The 20,488-nt window shown below is 31.0% G+C and overlaps 2 protein-coding genes and 1 long non-coding RNA gene across 5 annotated transcripts in view; all 3 read left to right on the top strand.

The window, feature by feature from the left end:
* The first annotated feature begins 420 nt into the window (after window positions 1-420).
* LOC114367803 (BTB/POZ domain-containing protein At1g30440-like) lies at window positions 421-5,200 on the top strand. 2 transcript variants are annotated; one of them, XM_028325002.1, is made up of 5 exons: window positions 421-1,281; window positions 2,194-2,263; window positions 2,751-2,847; window positions 2,944-3,974; window positions 4,336-5,200. In XM_028325002.1, exons 1-5 carry the CDS (start codon window positions 1,223-1,225, stop codon window positions 4,912-4,914), a joined length of 1,836 nt encoding a protein of 611 aa, XP_028180803.1. In that variant the 5' UTR covers window positions 421-1,222; the 3' UTR covers window positions 4,915-5,200. The 2 variants fall into 2 exon arrangements, with proteins under 2 accessions (XP_028180803.1, XP_028180802.1); XM_028325001.1 differs by having other exon boundaries at window positions 426-1,281; window positions 2,751-3,974.
* A 1,370-nt stretch (window positions 5,201-6,570) lies between these two features.
* Window positions 6,571-8,402, top strand: LOC114425824. 2 transcript variants are annotated; one of them, XR_003669300.1, is made up of 5 exons: window positions 6,571-6,752; window positions 6,945-7,003; window positions 7,209-7,267; window positions 7,430-7,488; window positions 7,692-8,402. It is a non-coding gene; the product is annotated as an uncharacterized LOC114425824 (long non-coding RNA). The 2 variants fall into 2 exon arrangements; XR_003669299.1 differs by having other exon boundaries at window positions 7,209-7,488.
* An 8,924-nt stretch (window positions 8,403-17,326) lies between these two features.
* The window catches only part of LOC114367804 (cation-chloride cotransporter 1-like), a 33,228-nt gene continuing 30,066 nt past the window's right edge, over window positions 17,327-20,488 (top strand). The window contains exons 1-4 of the mRNA XM_028325003.1: window positions 17,327-17,755; window positions 18,034-18,180; window positions 18,649-18,727; window positions 20,107-20,198. Coding sequence (XP_028180804.1) covers window positions 17,565-17,755; window positions 18,034-18,180; window positions 18,649-18,727; window positions 20,107-20,198 — 509 coding nt within the window. The 5' untranslated portion in view covers window positions 17,327-17,564. The remainder of the gene's footprint in view (window positions 17,756-18,033; window positions 18,181-18,648; window positions 18,728-20,106; window positions 20,199-20,488) is intronic.

A 20,488-nucleotide genomic window follows, 5' to 3' on the forward strand; every position in this document is an offset into this window, starting at 1 on the left:
TCTAAAACTAAAAAGATCAAACGGGAAATTACTTTTTCTCAGTGGGAAATTTGACTAGCTTTCCCACCATAGCTTAAACAAACACTTAATTTCTTTTATTGTTTTTTTTATTGGTTACTCAAGTCATTTTAAAACCACGGATAAACCCACATGGCATTCTAGAAATTCCGTTACGCCAAAGCCCAAATTTTTTTATTAACTAATTTATGATTCGACCCAAAAAAATTTAAAAAAAAAAGATTACAAATTTAACCCGTAAAATGAAAAAAAGATTACGAATTTATGATTTTTGAAGTTGAACGGCAGCTGCGCTGGTAACGCACATGGCCTAGCTGGTGACCCTCCCTCCTTCCGCTCCTAAGAAACCGACACTCGCATTAAACAAAGGAATTTCCCCTAATAAATACAAAATACCAAACCGATTTTTACTTGCACCTTCTTCAACTGTTCTTGTTCTTGTTCTCCCAAGTCAAATCGAGTTTACTTTAGTGGTCAAAATTATTATTATTATTATTATTATTGATTATTATTATTATTGGAGATTCCATTCGATACTCGAGAAAAGAGTAATGAGTGTATTTGAAGGCAATGACCCCACATGAGTGCTGGGAATGCCATTAATGTTTTACACATTGCCCCATGTCCCAAAACCAAAACTTTTCCACACACACATGCTTGCATTTAGAGGGAGTAAGTAGTAGTTATAGGAATAGTCAATACCGGCTATTTAACCACACTGTTACTCTTTGTACTACTTTTTCTTTGATGGGTATCAGTGGTTTTTTGTTTTGCCCCTTGTTGTGTCTTCTTTAGCTTGGTTTAGGCTTTTTCCTTTTGTTTGTTTGTTAGGGGTAGAGAACTACTGGGTGGTGGTTGACCTGAACTCAGCAGTGATTAGGAATTTTGGGTTTTTGGAGTTCCAATTTTTATTTTTTGAGAAGTGGGTGGAGTGGTTCTAGGGTTTTTGAGGTGTGGTGGATTCAGATCTTTTGGTTTGTTGTTTTGCTGGGAATTTTGATAAAGGCTGTGTATTTGGAAGAAAGGGATGGAAAGAAGCTGCATTGTGAATCAATTTCGAGGAGGGTGAATTTGAGGCCTAGTGGGTCTGTGTGGTACAGTGTTTGCGAAGGGTTTGATTGGGTTTCAAATTCAATTGAACTTAGATCTGTTCTTGACTCGGTTTTGTGAAGGAATTGGTGTTCTCTTTTGGGGATTTGAGGGAATGACTTGCGTGAAATTGGGTTCCAAAGCTGATGCTTTCCATCGTCAAGGGCAGGCCTGGTATCTAGCCTTATCCTTTTGTTTGCTCTGTACATTGCAGTTTTGTTGTTTTTGTTTTCTCTCTCTTCTCTCCTCAAATGTGATGTTTTTTCTGTGTGTTGTTAAGTCTAGGATTAGGAAGAACATGTTATCACTTTTAAGCTGTACTGTACATTTACTGAATGCTTGCTTGTTTCTTTGAGTGTTTATGGTGGCTCAGAATATTGAACTCTTGTTGAAGTGTGTAACTGAATATTGGATATAAGGAGAATATTTCTTTTGTGAAGGTCTTGTAAGTCTTGCGTGTTAGGTCTTTTCATGTCAAATTCATGCTTGGTGGTACTTTAGACTTATTTGTATAGTGGCAATGAAAAGTACTTCATGAGTTCCTACCTTTTTATTAGTAATTTGATATAATTTGTCAAACATATATGCATGGCAAAAGTCTGTAATTTATTTTTACCGTGTACGAGGATTGTACACATTTGGTGCCATAATGATAGAAATAAACTTGTAATGAAGATTTTTATTCTTCTTGTATGAGTGTATAATTTGATTTATTTTGTTCATGGTCTGTGAAGAACTGATCTAAGATTTTTCTTCATTTTTTTGCCCATTTGATTATGTTTCTTGCATGAATATGCCTCAGTAATGTACCTTGCAATGCACTTCTTATTACTAGATTTTTAGTTGTCATATATGTTTCTTTTGTTACTATTCTGAAGTGAGATTGGCATTCGTTGAATATATGATTTTACAAGACAGCGAAGGCTGACATTTTTCTTTCCTGTCTTGACTTTTCAAATGTAAGCCATTTTTAAACGAGACTGTTCTGAGTACAAACTGATCTAAATACTGTGTTTGATGGAACTTTTTTGTAATTTTGTCACTTTTGTATAATCTGTAACCTTTACATTGCTGGTATAACTATAGGTTCTGCACAACTGGGCTTCCTAGCGATATAGTTGTTGAAGCTGGAGAGATGTCCTTTCATCTTCACAAGGTATAAAATATCTATATCTATTCTTTTAGTTTTTTCCAATTTCCATGACATCTAGTTGATGCAGTATTCAAACATTAGTTCGCTTAAAGTTCTAGCTAAAAACTTGCCAAAGTTTACATGAAGATAGACATAGCAGAATTTACACTAATACATTAGCAATATCATGTTAAGAAGAATTTTTCCAATTTACTGGTTATTGAAAATAATTGATATTGGGCATGTTTCTGTGTTAATAAAAACTTGATAATTTTTGTTTTTGTCTTTGGGCATTATGTGAATGCAATATGGTGAAGGGCATTATTTTGTTCTGTTTATGGAAAGCAATGGCAAATTACTATATTCTACTGCATATATCAATTTAGCACATATTTGATTTTACATTTTAACACAGAATAACTTTCCATTCTAAAAGGCTTGCTCTCACTATTTTGAAGATAAGATTTAGTGAAATACTAGATAAGCTAATTCAAATTAATGCTTAATGCAGTTCCCTTTGCTCTCTAGAAGTGGAGTTCTGGAAAAAATGATTGCCGAGGCTTCTGAGTCAGAGGAAGAATGTGTAATATCCCTCAGTGACATTCCTGGTGGGGCTAAAACATTTGAACTTGTGGCAAAATTCTGTTATGGTGTGAAACTTGAACTTACTGCATCAAATGTTGTGTACCTCTGGTGTGCTGCAGAGCGTCTTGAAATGAATGAGGAATATGGTGAAGGTAATCTTATTTCACAGGCTGAAACCTTTTTCAATCAAGTGGTCCTCCACAGTTGGAAAGACTCTCTGAGGGCACTTCAAACCTGTGATGATGTTTTGGCCCATGCTGAAGAGCTCCACATTGTGAAAAGATGCATTGAATCACTGGCAGCAAAGGCGTCTACTGATCCAAATTTATTTGGGTGGCCAGTTCTGGAGCGTGGTGGTCCTTTGCAGAGCCCTGGCGGAAGTGTTTTGTGGAATGGAATAAGTACTGGGGCAAGACCCAAACATTCGAGTTCAGATTGGTGGTATGAGGATGTAACGAATTTGAGTTTACCTCTTTATAAGACATTGATAGCTGTCATGGAATCTCGAGGCATTAGGCAGGAGATTATTGCTGGTTCTCTTGCTTTCTATGCTAAAACATATCTGCCTGGGTTAAATCGACGTCAGGTTTCTGGCGAGTCCAGTAGCCGTCCGTCACAGGTAGCTATGGGGTCTCCACTATCTGAATACGACCAGAAGATTCTACTGGAAGAGGTTGATGGATTGCTCCCAATGCAGAAGGGTCTGGTCCAAACAAAGTTCTTGTTTGGTTTATTACGAACAGCGATGATTCTACGAGTGAGCCCCTCTTGCATATCAAACTTGGAGAAACGGATTGGCATGCAGCTTGATCAAGCTACTCTGGAAGGTCTCTTGATGCCAAATTTCTCATATTCAATGGAGACTCTTTACAATGTTGACTGTGTGCAAAGAATTCTTGACCATTTCCTTGCCATGGATCAGGTTACTGGCTGTGCCTCTCCATGCTCAATTGATGATGGTCAATTGATTGGGTCTCCTTCACTAACACCAATCACCATGGTAGCAAAGCTTATTGATGGTTATTTGGCAGAGGTTGCCCCAGATATTAATTTAAAACTTCCCAAGTTTCAAGCCCTTGCCGCTGCTGTTCCAGAGTATGCCAGGCCTTTGGATGATGGTTTATATCGTGCCATAGATATTTATTTGAAGGTATGAATCTTGAGCAAATTGGTTTATGTCATTCAATAATTAGTGTTTAATATGCTATCAATGGCGTGTTATAATGTTATGCATCATGCCACATGTGGGCCATTTCTTCGCCTGAATGAATACTATATATGTTTGTCAAATAATATTTTTTATTCTGCTATGCTTCTTGGTGTTTAAATTATTTTTTATAAATGGTATTTATTGCTCATTTTTAATCCCCATCCTTTGCTCATGTTTATAAACCAGATATGTGTCATATTTCTAGATGGTTTCTATACACATTATATAGCACAAGTTAGCATGACTTGTCACACTTCTAACTAGTTTTGACTGATTTGCTGTTGCTGTCACAAAACTACAGTCTCACCCATGGTTGGTGGAGTCAGAGAGAGAGCAACTATGTAGGCTGATGGATTGCCAGAAGCTCTCATTAGAAGCATGCACTCATGCTGCGCAGAATGAAAGGCTACCCATCAGAATAATTGTCCAAGTTCTATTTTTCGAGCAGCTCCAGCTTCGGACTTCAATCGCCGGTTGCTTTCTAGTTTCGGACAATCTCGATGGATCAAGGCAGTTGAGAAGTGGTTTTGTTGGATCTACAGAGGGTGGCTGGGCGTCGGCCATGAAGGAAAACCAGGTTTTGAAAGTGGGAATGGATAACATGAGGATGCGGGTGTCTGAGCTTGAGAAGGAGTGCTCAAACATGAGGCAGGAGATTGAGAAACTGGGTCGCACGAAGGGATCAAGCGCTTGGGGAACCGTGTCTAAGAAACTTGGGTTTAAGTTAAAGTCTCAGATGTGTAGTGCTCAAGAAGGGTCAGTTAGCAACCAGAACAACGCAAATAATAATGTTGAGAAGTTGAAGGAAAGACATGTAAAGCACAAGAAAGGTTCTTCTATTAGTGACAAAGCATCAGTCTCTTCAATTGTTCATTCGTAGTGTCTAAATGTTAATTCACTCACAAGGTCTTTTCTCTCGTGTTACTGTGTCACATATTGACTAATCAATTTCTTTGCCCGTTACTCAAGCAAAGTATAACTCAGATGGAACAAGAGTCTCTGTATTGTGTAAAACCGTAGATTTAGCTTCTTTTTTTTCCCTTTCCTTTGTCCCACTACATCTGCATATAAAAATTTCCATGCACATTATGTCTCCTACTTGTCCAAAATATTCATTTGTTTGAATTTTAATAGAGGTATGTCTAAGGATTTATTCCTTAAAATTATGAAAAGTCTCTGTAGTGTAGTGTGGTTCGGATGGTAGATAATCATGTTTTTTTAGCATATATTAGAGATTTGATTTTCAAGTTTATGGAATATGAAAAAAAATATCTATTAGGATATATTAGTCTTTTAAATAAAATTTTAGTACTTCAAAGAATTAGGTTTACTCTTAATTAGAAGATACCTTGAATTTACTCAAAAAGAGAACTCAACTTCCCCGAATATTATTTGTGGTGAACTTAACCCTTGGCCATAAGATATATGTATTTGTTGATTTGAGGATTCTCATTTTTCCCTAAACTAATAAACTTTTTCATGTAAAGATATTTTTAAAATTTAAGCAAAATTTAAAAATAAAAATAAGGTAAAAATATATTGACATTATTAACCACTAGTAGTTTAAATATTTTAAAAATTAATAATAATAATGTTTCTGAATATGAGTTTGAATCTAATTTAATTCTAAAAGTTATAGGATAAAAGTTATTTTTCATATATATATATATATATAATCTCGATATTATGGGTGAGAATTATTTATCATTTATAATTTAGGAAGTTGTTATTGATCCTTGTCACCATTAAAAAATTCTAAAAACATCATTTTTTATCGTGCACATTAGAACAACAATTTTGTTGCACCAATGCTTTAAATAATTTAATAATTAACAATAATTATAATAATAATAATTCTTAAAATATGAATTTGAATTTAACTTAATTCTTAAAGTTATAAGATGAAAATTATTTTTTACTTTTATTTATATATATATATATATATATAATATATAAATATATATTTTATCTTAATATGATGGGGGAAGGTTGTCCATCACCTAAGAATATTGCTATTGGTCCTTATCTATCTATTTATACAAACAAAGCTCTGACTACCTTTTCTCTATCCTGTTGACACCTGTCCCCAGCCTATTCTCTGTCCTATTGACACCTGTCCAGTTATAGGCCTTCTTTTATGCTTCTTCTTTGCTCATTGCCGTGTTTTATCCTTCTTCTTTGCTCATTGTCGTGTGTTGCCACCTGTCCAATAATAAACCCTCTTTTATGCTTCTTTGCTCTTTAGTCTGTGTGTTGCCACCTGTCCAATAAAAAACCCTCTTTTATGCTTCTTTGTTGATTGCTCACTTCAGTCCACGTGTCCTTCCCTTTCCCATTCTATTTCCATTCTCACTCCGTTCACCCTTTCCCATTCCCTTTCTCTTCTGATCCCTTTCTCTCACTCCTCATTTCTTCTTCTTCCTCTATTTTTTTCTTACTCTCACTTGAACTACAATGGTAGAGGACGTGTGTTTCCTCTACAAGGTACTTCCTTTCTACTTCCTTATTGCTCCTTTTTACCGTCAAACGCGTATGATTTTTTTTTCCATTTGTGCGCTGACCCCTTTATCTCACTTTTCACTTCTTCTTCTTCTTCTTCTGTTCTTCTCTTTTTCCCTCTTGAACTACAATGGTAAAAGTCATGTGTTTATTTATGCATAGAAGGTGGAAGAACACATTAAAGCTGCGATTTTTATCTCAAAAAATCCAAGAGTACAGGTTCGTAAACACAAAAGCTTAAATTTTTTTGGGTGTTCTGCCTTTATTTTGTTTTTTTTTTTTTCATTTGTGCATTGACCCCTTTCTCTCACTTCTCACTTCTTCTTCTTCTTCTTCTTCTTCTTCTTCTTCTATTCTTCTCTTTTTCCCTCTTGAACTACAATGATAGAAGACGTGTGTTTATTTATGCAGAGAAGGTGGAAGAACACATTAGAGCTGCGATTTTTATCTCAAAAAATCCAAGAGTACAGGTTCATAAACACAAAAACTTAAATTTTTTTTGGTGTTATGCCTTTATTTTGTTTTCTGACTTCTCACGATATAAAAGTTTACATTTTTTTTGTGTTCCTCAGCCTTCTCCAATGTGCTCATTGCTTCCTATGCTCAGCTTTTTGTGTTTTCGTCCTTTTTTGGTTGTGTAATGGTTCGATATATTTTTTGGCATGTTGTATGCAGACAAGGTGAAAGAACACATTAAAGCTGCCATTCTTATCTCAAAAACTCCATGACTACAGGTTCGTAAACACAAAAGCTTAAATTTTTTTGGGTGTTCTGCCTTTATTTTGTTTTTTTTTCATTTGTGCGCTGACCCCTTTCTCTCACTTCTCACTTCTTCTTCTTCTTCTCTTTTTCCCTCTTGAACTACAATGGTAGAAGACGTGTGTTTATTTATGCAGAGAAGGTGGAAGAACACATTAAAACTGCAATTTTTATCTCAAAAAATCCAAGAGTACAGGTTTGTAAACACAAAAGCTTAAATTTTTTTTGTGTTCTGCCTTTATTTTGTTTTCTGACTTCTCACGATATAAAAGTTTACATTTTTTTGTGTTCCTCAGCCTTCTCCAACGTGCTCATTGCTTCCTATGCTTAGCTTTTTGTGTTTTCGTCCTTTTTTGATTGTGTAATGATTCGATATATTTTTTGGCATGTTGTATGCAGAGAAGGTAGAAGAACACATTAAAGTTGAGATTTTTATCTCAAAAACTTCATGAGTACAGGTTCGTTAACATAAAAGCTTAAATTTTTTGGGGTGTTCTGCCTTTATTTTGTTTTCTACATGAGTACAACGATACCTTCTTTCTTTTACTATATGTCTTCCCTTTTATATACATTTTTCCCTTTATGCTTCCTGACCTTTTACTATGTGTGGACACCTTAATGTGCTTCTCTTTATCCCAGCAGATTTGGTGAGTGGTTACATTTAATTTTGCCAAAACAACAAGTGATGTTACCATTAGCTTTTCTTCCTTATTTTTATCTCTGATTTTATCATTTATCATGTAGGATGATGTTGTTGGTTGTTTTAAGTACTATGCCAAGCTTGCAGGAGAATTGCTGATTGCAGCTGTGTTCCTAGAAAACCTGTGGAATTTTGATTTGGTTCTTTTTTTTTATATTAGGTTTTGATTTTGATTTTCTATAGTTAGGATTCAAAAGAGGTTGTTTAAGTAAAGTAGTTTAGTTGTGTGATAGTTGTATCCCCTTCTGCTTTTTATTGTAAGGGATGATAAATTTTTTACTTTTTACTAATATGAATATGAATGAATGAATAAAGTTAAGGTGAAATGTATTGGTAGCTATTTGTATTTTTTGTAAGGCTGTGATGAGAAGAAGCTGATTCTTTATGTTATTGGATAATATTGTGGATTGCTTTTCTTTTTTGTTTGGCTTGAAGGGGAAACTTGATTCTAATTTTAAAAGTGTCACAAGGGTGAAGATTAATATTTCTCCTGGTGAAGTTTGGAGTTGTTTTGCAATCACTTTTGTTTGGTAAATGATCGATTATGATGGACTCCTAGATGTTTCAAAAACCGTAAGCGTAAAGAAAAATGGGTCCTGGTATGTAAAATCCTTTTGACTCTTCCTTATTCAAATCTTACAAAAATAAAAAAAAAATGATCATTTTATAATAAAAAATAACTTCTACACATTGTGAACAATTGAATTAATAAATTCTGTTCACACGGGTGATAAACAGTAATGGCGTCAAACACTCGAACAAAAAAGACTATTTATTCTCTTCCCAAAAATTGTATTGTGGTATTACTTGGTTACCCAGAAAATGGTATTTATTCGCCCCTTAATGGACCTTTTCATTTTTTTTTGGTAAATGGTTATATTCATCTCTTATATTTGAACAAAAATAGTTAATACTTAATGACCACTGTTCAGGGAAGATATATTTTTAATATAAGTAAATATTAGCTTTGAATGTAACCTTTGTACTTAGCATACATTTTACTTAACAATCAATCTTAAATATTACACTATTAATCTTTAAAACTTATTTTGGCATTCAGTTATTCTTAATTAGTAGGAACTTAACAATCAATTATATTTAAAAGGATGTTTTGTGAATTCAAAATTTACACAAAATATTAGGCAAATTTAACATATCTTTCCATTAATAGGTGCTTAACAAATCAATTTTAATTATTCTGTTTGTATTTGAAAATAATCATGTTTTTCAAATTACTAAACATATATTCTTAATTAGAAGGTTCTTAACAATTAATTTTAAATATTCCGGATAATGTATTTTATTGTTTACAATTTGGTGAAAAACGTAAATTGAAAACACTTTTGTTTATATTAGTTAAACTGAGTTATTTAATATTAGTAATTTTATTCATTTCACTTTCGTATGAAATTTTTTTTCCATTAAAAGTATGATATGATCTTTTTGTTTTGATAATAACGAAGTTACGAAAATTGATTCCAGTATTATAAACTCGATTTATGAAGGAGAGACACATATAATAAAGAGTATTTTGTTTATCACATTTTGGTCTTTCTCTATTTTAATTTATAGCAATTTCGGGATTTTGGAAGTAAAAGGAGCTTGCAAATTGATGGTTTTCTGAAATGCATTGCTTGCAATTTTAAAGATTTTTTCTCTATATTTTATGTTTAATGTCTCTATAAAACTGAAACTCATCATGCAAAATTTTAAATTTTCAAATTTTTAATTTGAATTATGATATCATTAAGGTTAATATATAATACTTTAACTGATATTATTAATTTATTTATTCAATTATTAACATGTAATCAATTAATATTTATTTAATTTATTCAATGTTGGTCCTAATAATAATAGTAAACATATTATTTTGATTGAATTTTTTATAATTATTTTAATTGTTATTGAATCAAATCATCTAACATACAATTATTCAGCATCTTAAAAATAATGAGTTTCATTGCATTCATTATTACATTTGATTTATTATATAATCAAATTCAATATAATGATATGTTACTATGAATACAAAAAAAATTGTATTTATTATTTATTATTTGGAATCAATCAAAATTAAAACATGTGGTTATCACATGTCATGTTCCCTTTTAAAAAATATTTCAATTAATTATAAATTATCTGGAATCAATTAAATTTTTTAAAAAAATCAAAATTGAATCACAATATATTTTTGAATCAATCAAATTCATATTTTAAAGTATATATATTTTATACAACTGCAAATCAAACACAAAGTTAGAAAAAATTATAAACACCATTAACAGATACTTAACAATCATTTTTAAATATTTTGTTCAAATATGGTCTTATGCGGACGTGCCTCTTTTTGTTACTATTCTCATATTTTGAATTTGCATTCAAATTTTTTGTAGTTAGTTATTTGACTTAAATGTCATTTCAATCTCCTTACTTTGTTTAATATGCACATTTGGCTTTTTATCCTAAATACATTTAATTTTATTTTCCTTTATAATTTTTCTCACATTTTTAAATTTTTAAATGTTTTATTTCTTCTTTTTATTATTATATTGAATTCTTAATTTAATATATTCATTTAAGGTACTATTGAAAAATGAATTGGTTGGTTACAAAGTGAAAAAAAGGAAATAAAATATAAGAAAAATTAGAGATTAAACAAAAAGTGTGAATTTTAAAAAAATTAAAAAAACCATAAATTTATATTTCAAACACTATGTCTATGAACCTATGTATATGTAGTTAGATTATTCTACAAACATATTACTTAATTGCTTAAAAGACAACTGAAATATTCTAATTTCTCCTTAATTCCAGAACTTTCTTCTCTCTGTTCCATTTCTCTTGCATTCGTTCAGATTCTCCCCCCCCCCCCCCCCCTTTCTCTTCCTTTTTTCTTCTCCGCTTTTGTTTCTCCTCCTTTATTCTTTTACAAACAAATCCATTTCATTATTTTTTTATATCCCTTTCCATTTTATGATAAATTAAAAATACAGAAAATATGTGAAATATAACTTCAATTTTATACGGGCCATAATTAAAACAGACATTAAATATTATTAATAACATTAAAGATTTTTTTACTAAATTCTCATTCTATTAATTTTATTTCATTCAACATTATAAAATTAAAATTTAAATTATGCCTTTTACGTAAGACATATGATTTTAAAAAAATTATATATATATATATATATATATATTTCATTTTTAAAATACGAAAAAGTAACTTCTCCTAATTTAATATTTTATATAAATATAAATTCATACATATATAAGAAAAGTTAATAATTAAGTGATGTGTTCCATCAGATTTTTAAAAAATATTAAACTATGTTCTTTATTTTAACTGACCAAAAATATGGTTGATATTTTTATCCTTTTCCCTCCTCAATTCTGAAGCTTTGTATTTTAGCATAACACTTATCTCCTCCTTAGTGTCAGCTGTTGCAAATTTTTTTAAAAATTTTTATTTATTATCAAAAAATCCCTAATAATACAAAAATTATAAACTCTCTACCTTCTTTGCTCACTTCAGTCCACGTGCAAGGCTTTATCCTTGTCTGAAGATTTGTGTTTAGAAGGCCCCTTCTCTCTTCTTTGCGCCAGCTGTTGCAATTCCTCCCTTTTTTAAATTAATTAATTTATTTTCACAACCACCAAGTCACATGTCACTTTCTAATTGTCAGATTTCACCGTACCATTTAATTCTCCTTAATTCCAGAACTTTCTTCTCTCTGTCCCATTTCTCTTGCATCCGTTCAGATTCTCTTCCTCCCGTCTTCCCCTTCCTTAACTTCTCTTTTCTTCTCTATCAATATTCAGTTTCCCCTTCCTTCTCTTCCTCAACTTCTCCTTTTTTCTTCTCCGCTTTTGTTTCTCCTCCTTTATTCTTTTTAAAAAAAAAATCCATTTCATTATTTTTTTACCTCCCTTTCCATTTTATGATAAATTAAAAATTCAGAAAATATGTGAAATATAACTTCAATTTTATACGGGCCATAATTAAAACGGGCATTAAATATTATTAATAACATTAAATTTTTTTACTGAATTCTCATTCTATTAATTTTATTTCATTCAACATTATAAAATTAAAATTTAAATTATGCCTTTTACGTAAGACAAGTGATTTTAAAATTTATATATATATATATATATATATATATATATATATTTCATTTTTTAAATATGAAAAAAGTAAATTCTCCTAATTTAATATTTTATATAAATATAAATTCATACATATATAAGAAAAGTTAATAATTAAGTGATGTATTCCATCAGATTTTTAAAAAACATTAAACTATGTTATTTATTTTAACCGGCTAAAAATATGGTTGATATTTTTATCCTTTTTCCTTCTCAATTCTGAAGCTTTGTGTTTTAGCATACCACTTCTCTCTTTCTTAGTGTCAGTTGTTGCAAATTTTTTTTTTTTAAAATTATTTATTATCAAAAAATCCCTCCTTTTACGCTTCTCTTCTCTTTCTCTCTCTCATGAAATTACACTTTCACTCTTTCTTTTCTTATCTTTTTTTTCTTTTGTCTCTGTCACTACCTTCTTCTCTCTCTTTCTCTCTTCCCCTGTTACTATTCACAAATCTTCTTCTCTTTTCTTTTCTATACTTATTAATTACCATTTTCCTTTTTTATTACTCTTATTTTGATTATATTAATATCTTATTAGTTATCATTTTCCTTTTTTATTACTCTTATTATGATTATATTAATATCCTTTTTATTAAACAATTCTTCTATAACGTTAACTTAATAAAAATAAAGCAAAAATACAATAATTGTAAATGTTGTCATATCAAATTTTTAAAGGGGTTGATAACAAAAGATTCAAATATTCAACGGGGTAAACAAATAGAGAAGTAATAAATAATAAATGATGATTAGATTAGGTACATGTAATTTTTATCTCAAATTCCATAGCTATCTTAAAATCATACTTTTTTACCTATATGTAATGTTTTTTGTAAGCCTCTATTGCATTCACAACTGGTGGAATAACAAACTACAAGTGTGGTTTTTATCTAGGAACTCCACCAGTACAAGTTTATTTTCTTTGATTTTTTGGTTTATGGTTAAATTTTTTCATCTTCATAAAAAAGTTTTGGGTTTTATGATTTTTCCCAAGACAAAATCTTTAATTTTTTTCAGGTGTTCTCCCTTTATTTTGTTTTCTGAGTTTTCACAAATATTCTTTTATATACCTTCTTCTCATATTTTTATTTGTGCATACCTGTCATATTATATACATGCTGATTATTTTTTGCTCATATATTTGTTTCCCTGCATTTTTATAAATATCAATATTGGTTGTGGACATTCAGTAAACAAAAAAAAACACTTTGGCTGTGTACGCCACCACAGATACATTCACAATGATTCACATGACTCTCCACCTCCAATCTTGCCATACTGCATTGAATGCTCGACAATTCTCAAACCCCTCTGTATTCTGCCACTTACACATTTTCACTAACCACTGTGTCACTGCAACATTTATTCTCCACAGACCACTTCTTCGGCAAATATTCAATGTTCATTCCTTTAACAAAAAAATACTAAAACGGCTCGGAGAATGGCTTTAGAGTTATTGACTGACACAACCAAGACAAGTACCAGTTTTGATTCATCATCAGCAATAAGCAAGGTGAATGTAAAACCAATTACTCACTTACTTTTTCAAATTACTTTGAATATTACTCATTCTCTGTTTTCCTTTTTCGGTTTGGGTTTTTGTTGATGGGTTTTTGTTTTGCTTCCTACTCGCTCAGCTTTTGGTTTCCTTTGCATGTAATTGTTTTATTTTTTATTTGGTTTTTATGTATATTGCTTTCGATTGAAATACTGAAAAAATGCGTGACCTTTGTCATACCTAGGTTTTCTTTCTCTCCTACTATTCTGATCTTGATCTAGCTATGAAACAAAGTCTTCTTTCTTCCTCTATGTTTTGAATGCATACACGAATATATTTTGACTCATTAATATTGTCAATTGTTGTAAACAATATTTTCTTCATTTTTTACCAACAGACAACAAATACACAATTTTCATTGTTATTTGCTCTGTTTATTTGGAATATACCACTGATAGATAACAATTAAATATAATATTCTGCTGGTAGGATTGTTATTTCCTCTGTTTCTTCATGACTTTGCACGTTACAATCCCTTTTTTTATGCTTATTCTTTACCTCAATTGTTTATGGATAGCAATTTATGCTGCTAAACTTTGGAATTTGGGCCTACATTGATCTCTCATCTTCAACAATAGTCACACATTGTAATTTTAGAGCAAACCACAAAACATTGATAGTCCTATTCATTCATTTTATTATGTTGTCATTCTCCAAATATTTTACACTTTCCTATTTCAGTACCATACTTGATTTTCATTTTTTGCATTTCCTCTCACTGCAGATTCAATATCCAATTAACACAATTTCATTAATCCTATAGTTCACTGCAGTATTACACAATGATATGGTAATGTTACATACTAATTGTTTTTATTCTTCATATAGTTTCATATTTGCTTTTTTGCTATGATTATTTGCAGGACATTATAGAAATGCCCTCTTTTTACCACCGACAATGGGCACCAGAATACCCTAAGTTTGTCAACTTTAGATATGATGGAACAATATACCAAATCAGGCTAAGGTAGCATCGGGCAAAAGTCTACTTTGTGGAAGGGATGAAAGAATTCAGAAAAGATTTATCAATTTTTGAATCTGTGATGATTAAATTCTTGGCATGCAACAACAAATCCATGTGCCGATAATGATTTCTTCCACGGTGATGAAGTCTCCTTCTATTACAGGACCATTGATAAAATGTGGGAAATTGTCATCCGCTGGAGAAAGAATTGAGACTATTAGCTTTAGTTTATGTACTTTGATTTATCTATCTTTTTGTCTTTTATGTTTTTCCCCTCTCCTCTCATTTAATTGAAACAACATTTATTTTTTTGTATTGACATTTTCATTTTCACCCACTCCTTTTGTTCCTTTCGTTTTCTTCTTTTTTACTACACCCATCAAAAATTGGCCTTGCATCTGTTCTATTGGCTTTTGCATTTGGGTATTGTCATTCAATTTTTAATTTTGTGGTTTTTTTTTGTTTTGCTGACCTTTGTGAATACGTTTTTTCTTACATAAGTATTGGTTCATAAAAACATTTTTATTTTGTTTTTTGAATTCTCACAATACAATCACTATTGCATGCACATGTTATTTTTATTTTATTTTCAACATGAATATTAACTAAAATTGTTCTAAAACATTATTTTTAATACATGATTATAATTTTTTTTTGCTGAATTAGATTAAAATTTATTTAGGATAAGAAAAGGTTATTTTTAAATAATATTATTTATAGAGATTACAAAATTATTTAATATAACAACAAATTATTTTTATAAACTGAAACATTTTATAAAACAAAGACTAAAACATTATTTTTTTATAAATGTAAATTATCTTTTATAATAAAAATATTACTTTCATATGCCCACTAAACATTTTTTAAAACAAACATTACAAAATTATTTTACAAAAAAACTCATTTTTTTTAAAGTGTCAATTATCTTTTATAATGAAAATATTACTTTCATATGTCCATTAATTATGCAAATTTAGTCCCTCTTCACAATAAAATACATCTAAAATAAAATTTTTCCTACAAAACCACAATATTTTTTAATTTATTTCCTATGTTTCTTTTATATAATTTAAATCAATTTTAAAATATTTTCAACACAATCAACTCAAGATACAAATTATCTTTATGTTATATACAAACAACATCCTAACAAATATTATTTATGTCACTTACAGTAAAATTATACAAACAACACCCTGATAAATATTATTTATGTCACTTACAGTCAAATGATACAAACAACACCTTGATAAATAGTATTTATTTCACTTAGAATAAAATACCGACCCGTACATCACACGGGCACTCTACTAATTACCATTAAAAAAAATCCAAAACACATTCTTTTTGGCAATACATAGTTGAACTATGATTTGATTGCACTAGTGGGATGCAAATGCAAAAAAGCAGTTTTATTAGAATCGGACCAGACCGGCAGGTGGAATCGAATACATGACCAGTCCGGTTAAGTATTTAGATTGTTTGTGCATATGAAGGATGAACCAGTAAAAACAGCTTAATCTAACTTTAAATCGGTCAGAACCAGCATCACTCGGACCGGCCGATTTTAAATTTGGTGTTAATTTTAAATTTTAAAAATACACTATTTTATGTGATAAGACCTTCCACTCTCTCAATTTTCAATGTAAAACGTTACACGCAGAGTGTACATAGTTACTTTCACGTGCATATTGTACGTATTGTAGCTTTTATGTCACCTCATACTCCAACTCTCAAATGAAATAAGGATTCAGCAATGACCATCACTACCATATCTATATTTATTGGATACCACTAAGCCACTAAGCATTATTAAGCTTAGCATAAGTTACATTTTTTTATTTATTAAACTTAATCTACAACTATAACTTGTTAAATATAATACAAGTATAATATAAATATATGCTATTAACGTTAATGTTTGGAATTTAGAAGTAAAGTTATATACATTTAGGTATTTTATCATGTCAATATAATTTATTTATTAATGTTAACTTTATTTATTATTTAGAATATTAGATACTTTATCATGATAATATAATTTTTAAATTTGGAGTATAAATTAATCAATAAAATTTTGTTAACTTTATATATTTTTAATTTTTAAATATATATTATGTTAAACCGATTGAATAAGTAATTTATCGATTTGACTACTGACCTATTAATTCAGTATCACAATAGTAAAAATAAAAATTAACTAAACTAATAATATAAGAGTATGTACAATGACTAATTTTTGTTTTTTCATTAATTATTCTAATTCTAACTCTTTTTTTTTATAACCCATTAAGATTCATTTTATTTTGTCACCATTAAAAGTCTCTTTGAGACATTTGTCTTCTTTGACAAACTAAGATGTATTTTTTTTCTACTTAATTCAAAATATACAAAAAATGTATTTTATTTTTAAAATATGAGTTGTTGCGCATACCTTTTATTGTTTATACATACTTTTGCTTTAGAGGTATATTCACACCCGACAAAATACTTTAAAAAATAAATAACAAAAAAATAAAAACAAATACATAGACATAAACGTCTTAGACATCTTGTAAAAAGAAAAATAAAAAAGTATTATTGGAAGTAATATCCCATTTATGTATTATTATATATATGAACACTTTTTATTCTCCAAAATTATTAATTTCATTTCCTCCCTCCAAACATTCATAAACTTCTTCTTCCTTATATTCCCACAATTCTTCTACTCCCATTTCCCATTGACCATCTCTCTTAGGGTCTTTACTCTTTTACCATTCTCATTTTAGTTATCGACTACGTAATCAAATCAAACACACAGTAATATAAACCGCTGGATCTGAGTTTTCCGTTGCATATTCGCCGTTTCTCCCTATCCTGGATACAGATTTGCGATTTGGATCTGAGAAGAGAATGGATCGAGAAAATGGCGACGGCGACATTGAAGGCGGTGGTGGCGCCGACGACGGTGGTTTTCGCTCTCCGATTGGTCGCAAGTACCACCCTGTCTTGGCCAACGATCGCGCGGTGCTCGAAATGTCCTCCATGGATCAGGGACCTTCTTCTTCCTCTTCCGCATTTCCAGATCAGCATCCTAATATCAGGTATTCGCCCTCTTCGCGATTTCGCCGATTTCGTTTCGTAACAGGAAACTCGTGCCCCTATCAGAAGAAATGCGAAATGAGTAAAAATTTGTTTGTGTTTGTGTGTGTGAATGCGATTGTGCGATGTTGTGAAGGAATCAAAGTTAGTCACTTGTGATGAGCTGATTTTGTGTGTTTTTGTGACAGAAATAAGAAAGCTAGTTCATTGTGATGAGTTGATGTTGTTGTTGTTTTTGTTCTGAGTTTTTTGTTTCTTTTACTTGTGGTTGTGTTGGCAGAAAAGTAAATACAAGTGTGAATGGTAGTTCGGATGCTAAAGAAGAGAACCCTTCTCATGAAAACCAACCTAATGGATCCCTGCAGCAGGAATCTAAACTGGAATTGTTTGGTTTTGATTCTCTTGTCAACATTCTTGGTCTCAAAAGGTATATATGGGCTTTCCTTGCTGCTACCGTCACTCCTCTTCAATCATTAGATGTTGCTTTTAAAGTTTGCATACAGTACTACTGTTATCCGTTTGAATTTGAGGGTGGATTGGATAAGCTTTGAAAGTAGCAATTTTGGGATTTTTTTTTGTTTTTTGTTTTTTTAAATTCAGAAGCCTTGGCTACTAATTTTGCCTGGGAGAAAAACACTGCAATAACTTGGTTTCAGTTTTTGCTTTTTTTATATGTTATCATCTAATTATTGTGAAGTGATTTGAGTATTTTTTGAGTAAAAATGATTTTTTTTTTCTCTTAAAAAAATCACAAAAAAATGGGCACTAAATCTAATTGTTTGCTACACTGGACGGGTGACTTTGATCAATGTGATTGTTAAATTTTTTGTGTGGAATTTTTTATTCTGTTTTTATGATGTTAAACAATGTTTATTGACTATATCCTGCCTTCCAGTATGACTGGTGAGCATGTTGCACAACCATCTAGTCCTAGAGATGGTGAGGATATTTCCATCACAGCTGGCTTGCCAAAGGTATGCTAATTTCTTGAGTAAATAAGTTTTCTTCCTTTCATTTGTATGCTATATATACTCTGTTAACAGCGATGACATATTCACATGTAGTCATTGATGAATATGTTGTGTTTTTTGGTTTGAACTTTTTTTTTTTGAACTGCAAAGATAATATATATATTAATCAAATAATAGTACCAGGGGTACTACATGATAAGAAGGAGATAATGTCTCCAGGAACATGAATCCAAAAATACAGAACACAAATGCCCTACAAGAAACCCCCATAACCCTTAACCCAGCAGACCACAAACTAAATAAAGGCCGTAGGCATGGCTGAGGACCATTGATGAAAAGGGGCATTGAAGTCCTTTTCCCACCCCCTCAGCCAGGACCAAGTGAGGAAGTTAGTGTTATCCACCAACTTAGAAATGTGGAAAGGCTGATTATGAAAGATCACATCATTTCGGTGCTTCCATATGGACCTTGTAGCTGCTATCCACCAAATTTTCCTTCTTGTATTCGAAGCCTTCGAACCTGCTATGGAAGGGTGCTGAAGGAAATGATCCATGGGCCTGCAGTGAAGAGCTCTATCCTCCTTAACCCAGGTGTTAAATTCCCACCACAAAGGCAGAAATTTTTGACAAGTGAAAAACAGATGGGAAGCAGATTCAGAATTGCTTTGACAGAAGGGGCATAAGTCATTGTGGATTTGAAAGAAAAACTTTAGAACATTTTCTGTCTGTATTTATAAGCAAAAAGATTAAGAAAAAATAATTTTGATTGTTCTGGTAGTGGTGACAAAACTATTGTGGATCTTTTATAATAATTAGTAATGAACAGTTTCTCTTTCCTCATGCTATATAGACTTTATACACACAACTAGTATTTATAATGAGTAATAGATGCAATGGGTGTTAGTTGATTGAGTGGAACAAATCTTCACCATTGGGTCTTGCAATGGTGATCTGGAGAGAAATTAACTAAAGTTAACATACTCCCATTGCAACTTATGAAGTCACAAAACATAATAATCTAATCCTACCAACCTGTGTGATTCAGTGGTCATGATTTATGGCTCTTACTTTCGCAATATGCTTCTGTTCTCACTTGATATGTCCCTTACATGCATGCACAAATAAATACTTCTATGCTACATTGGGGCTATTTTTTCTACTTGGTTAAGGTAAGTTGTTGATGAGACTTATAGCTGTGACTACTGTCTGCAGTGTGGAGTTGTAAATTGTAATTCACCAATCACCATACTTACTGACAGTTCAATAGAATTTTGGATCTATTTTTTGTCACTGAATAAGTTACATTTCCTATTTCACTTTGATTTTAATTTTGGACTCTTTTTTTTTTTTGTCTTGACATAACATGTTTATTTAATTCTGCAGCCTGCTGCTCCTAAACTGGGTACGCTGATGGGTGTGTTTATTCCATGTTTACAAAGCATTTTGGGCATCATCTACTACATTCGTTTCTCTTGGTAACTTGTAAATTGGTTTAAATCTTGCTTTATATTTTAACTCGTTTGAAGCTTTTGAAACCAAATATCTGAACATTGGAGAGTGATAATTGAAATTCAAACAAATGTCTCAAGCATTATGATATTATAAGTTGGTATTTATATACAATTTAACAATTCAGATTCAAATTTAAAAGTTCGAAAGCCACAACTTCCTTATTTCTTTCATGTTTTGAGGGAATGGTCATTCATTTAGTTTGAAGTTTTGAGTTCACTTGTGAGTTGTGACAAAGGTTGAAATTTGATCCTCT

The sequence above is a fragment of the Glycine soja genome, chromosome 9 (assembly GCF_004193775.1).
Source record: "Glycine soja cultivar W05 chromosome 9, ASM419377v2, whole genome shotgun sequence".
NCBI lineage: Eukaryota > Viridiplantae > Streptophyta > Magnoliopsida > Fabales > Fabaceae > Glycine > Glycine soja.

Coding starts and splice junctions, on each gene's coding strand:
- LOC114367803 (XM_028325001.1), top strand. CDS start 1,223: ATGACTTGCGTGAAATTGGGTTCCAAAGCTGATGCTTTCCATCGTCAA. Junction 2,264..2,750: donor TGTCCTTTCATCTTCACAAG/GTATAAAATATC, acceptor TGCTTAATGCAG/TTCCCTTTGCTCTCTAGAAG. Junction 3,975..4,335: donor CCATAGATATTTATTTGAAG/GTATGAATCTTG, acceptor ACAAAACTACAG/TCTCACCCATGGTTGGTGGA.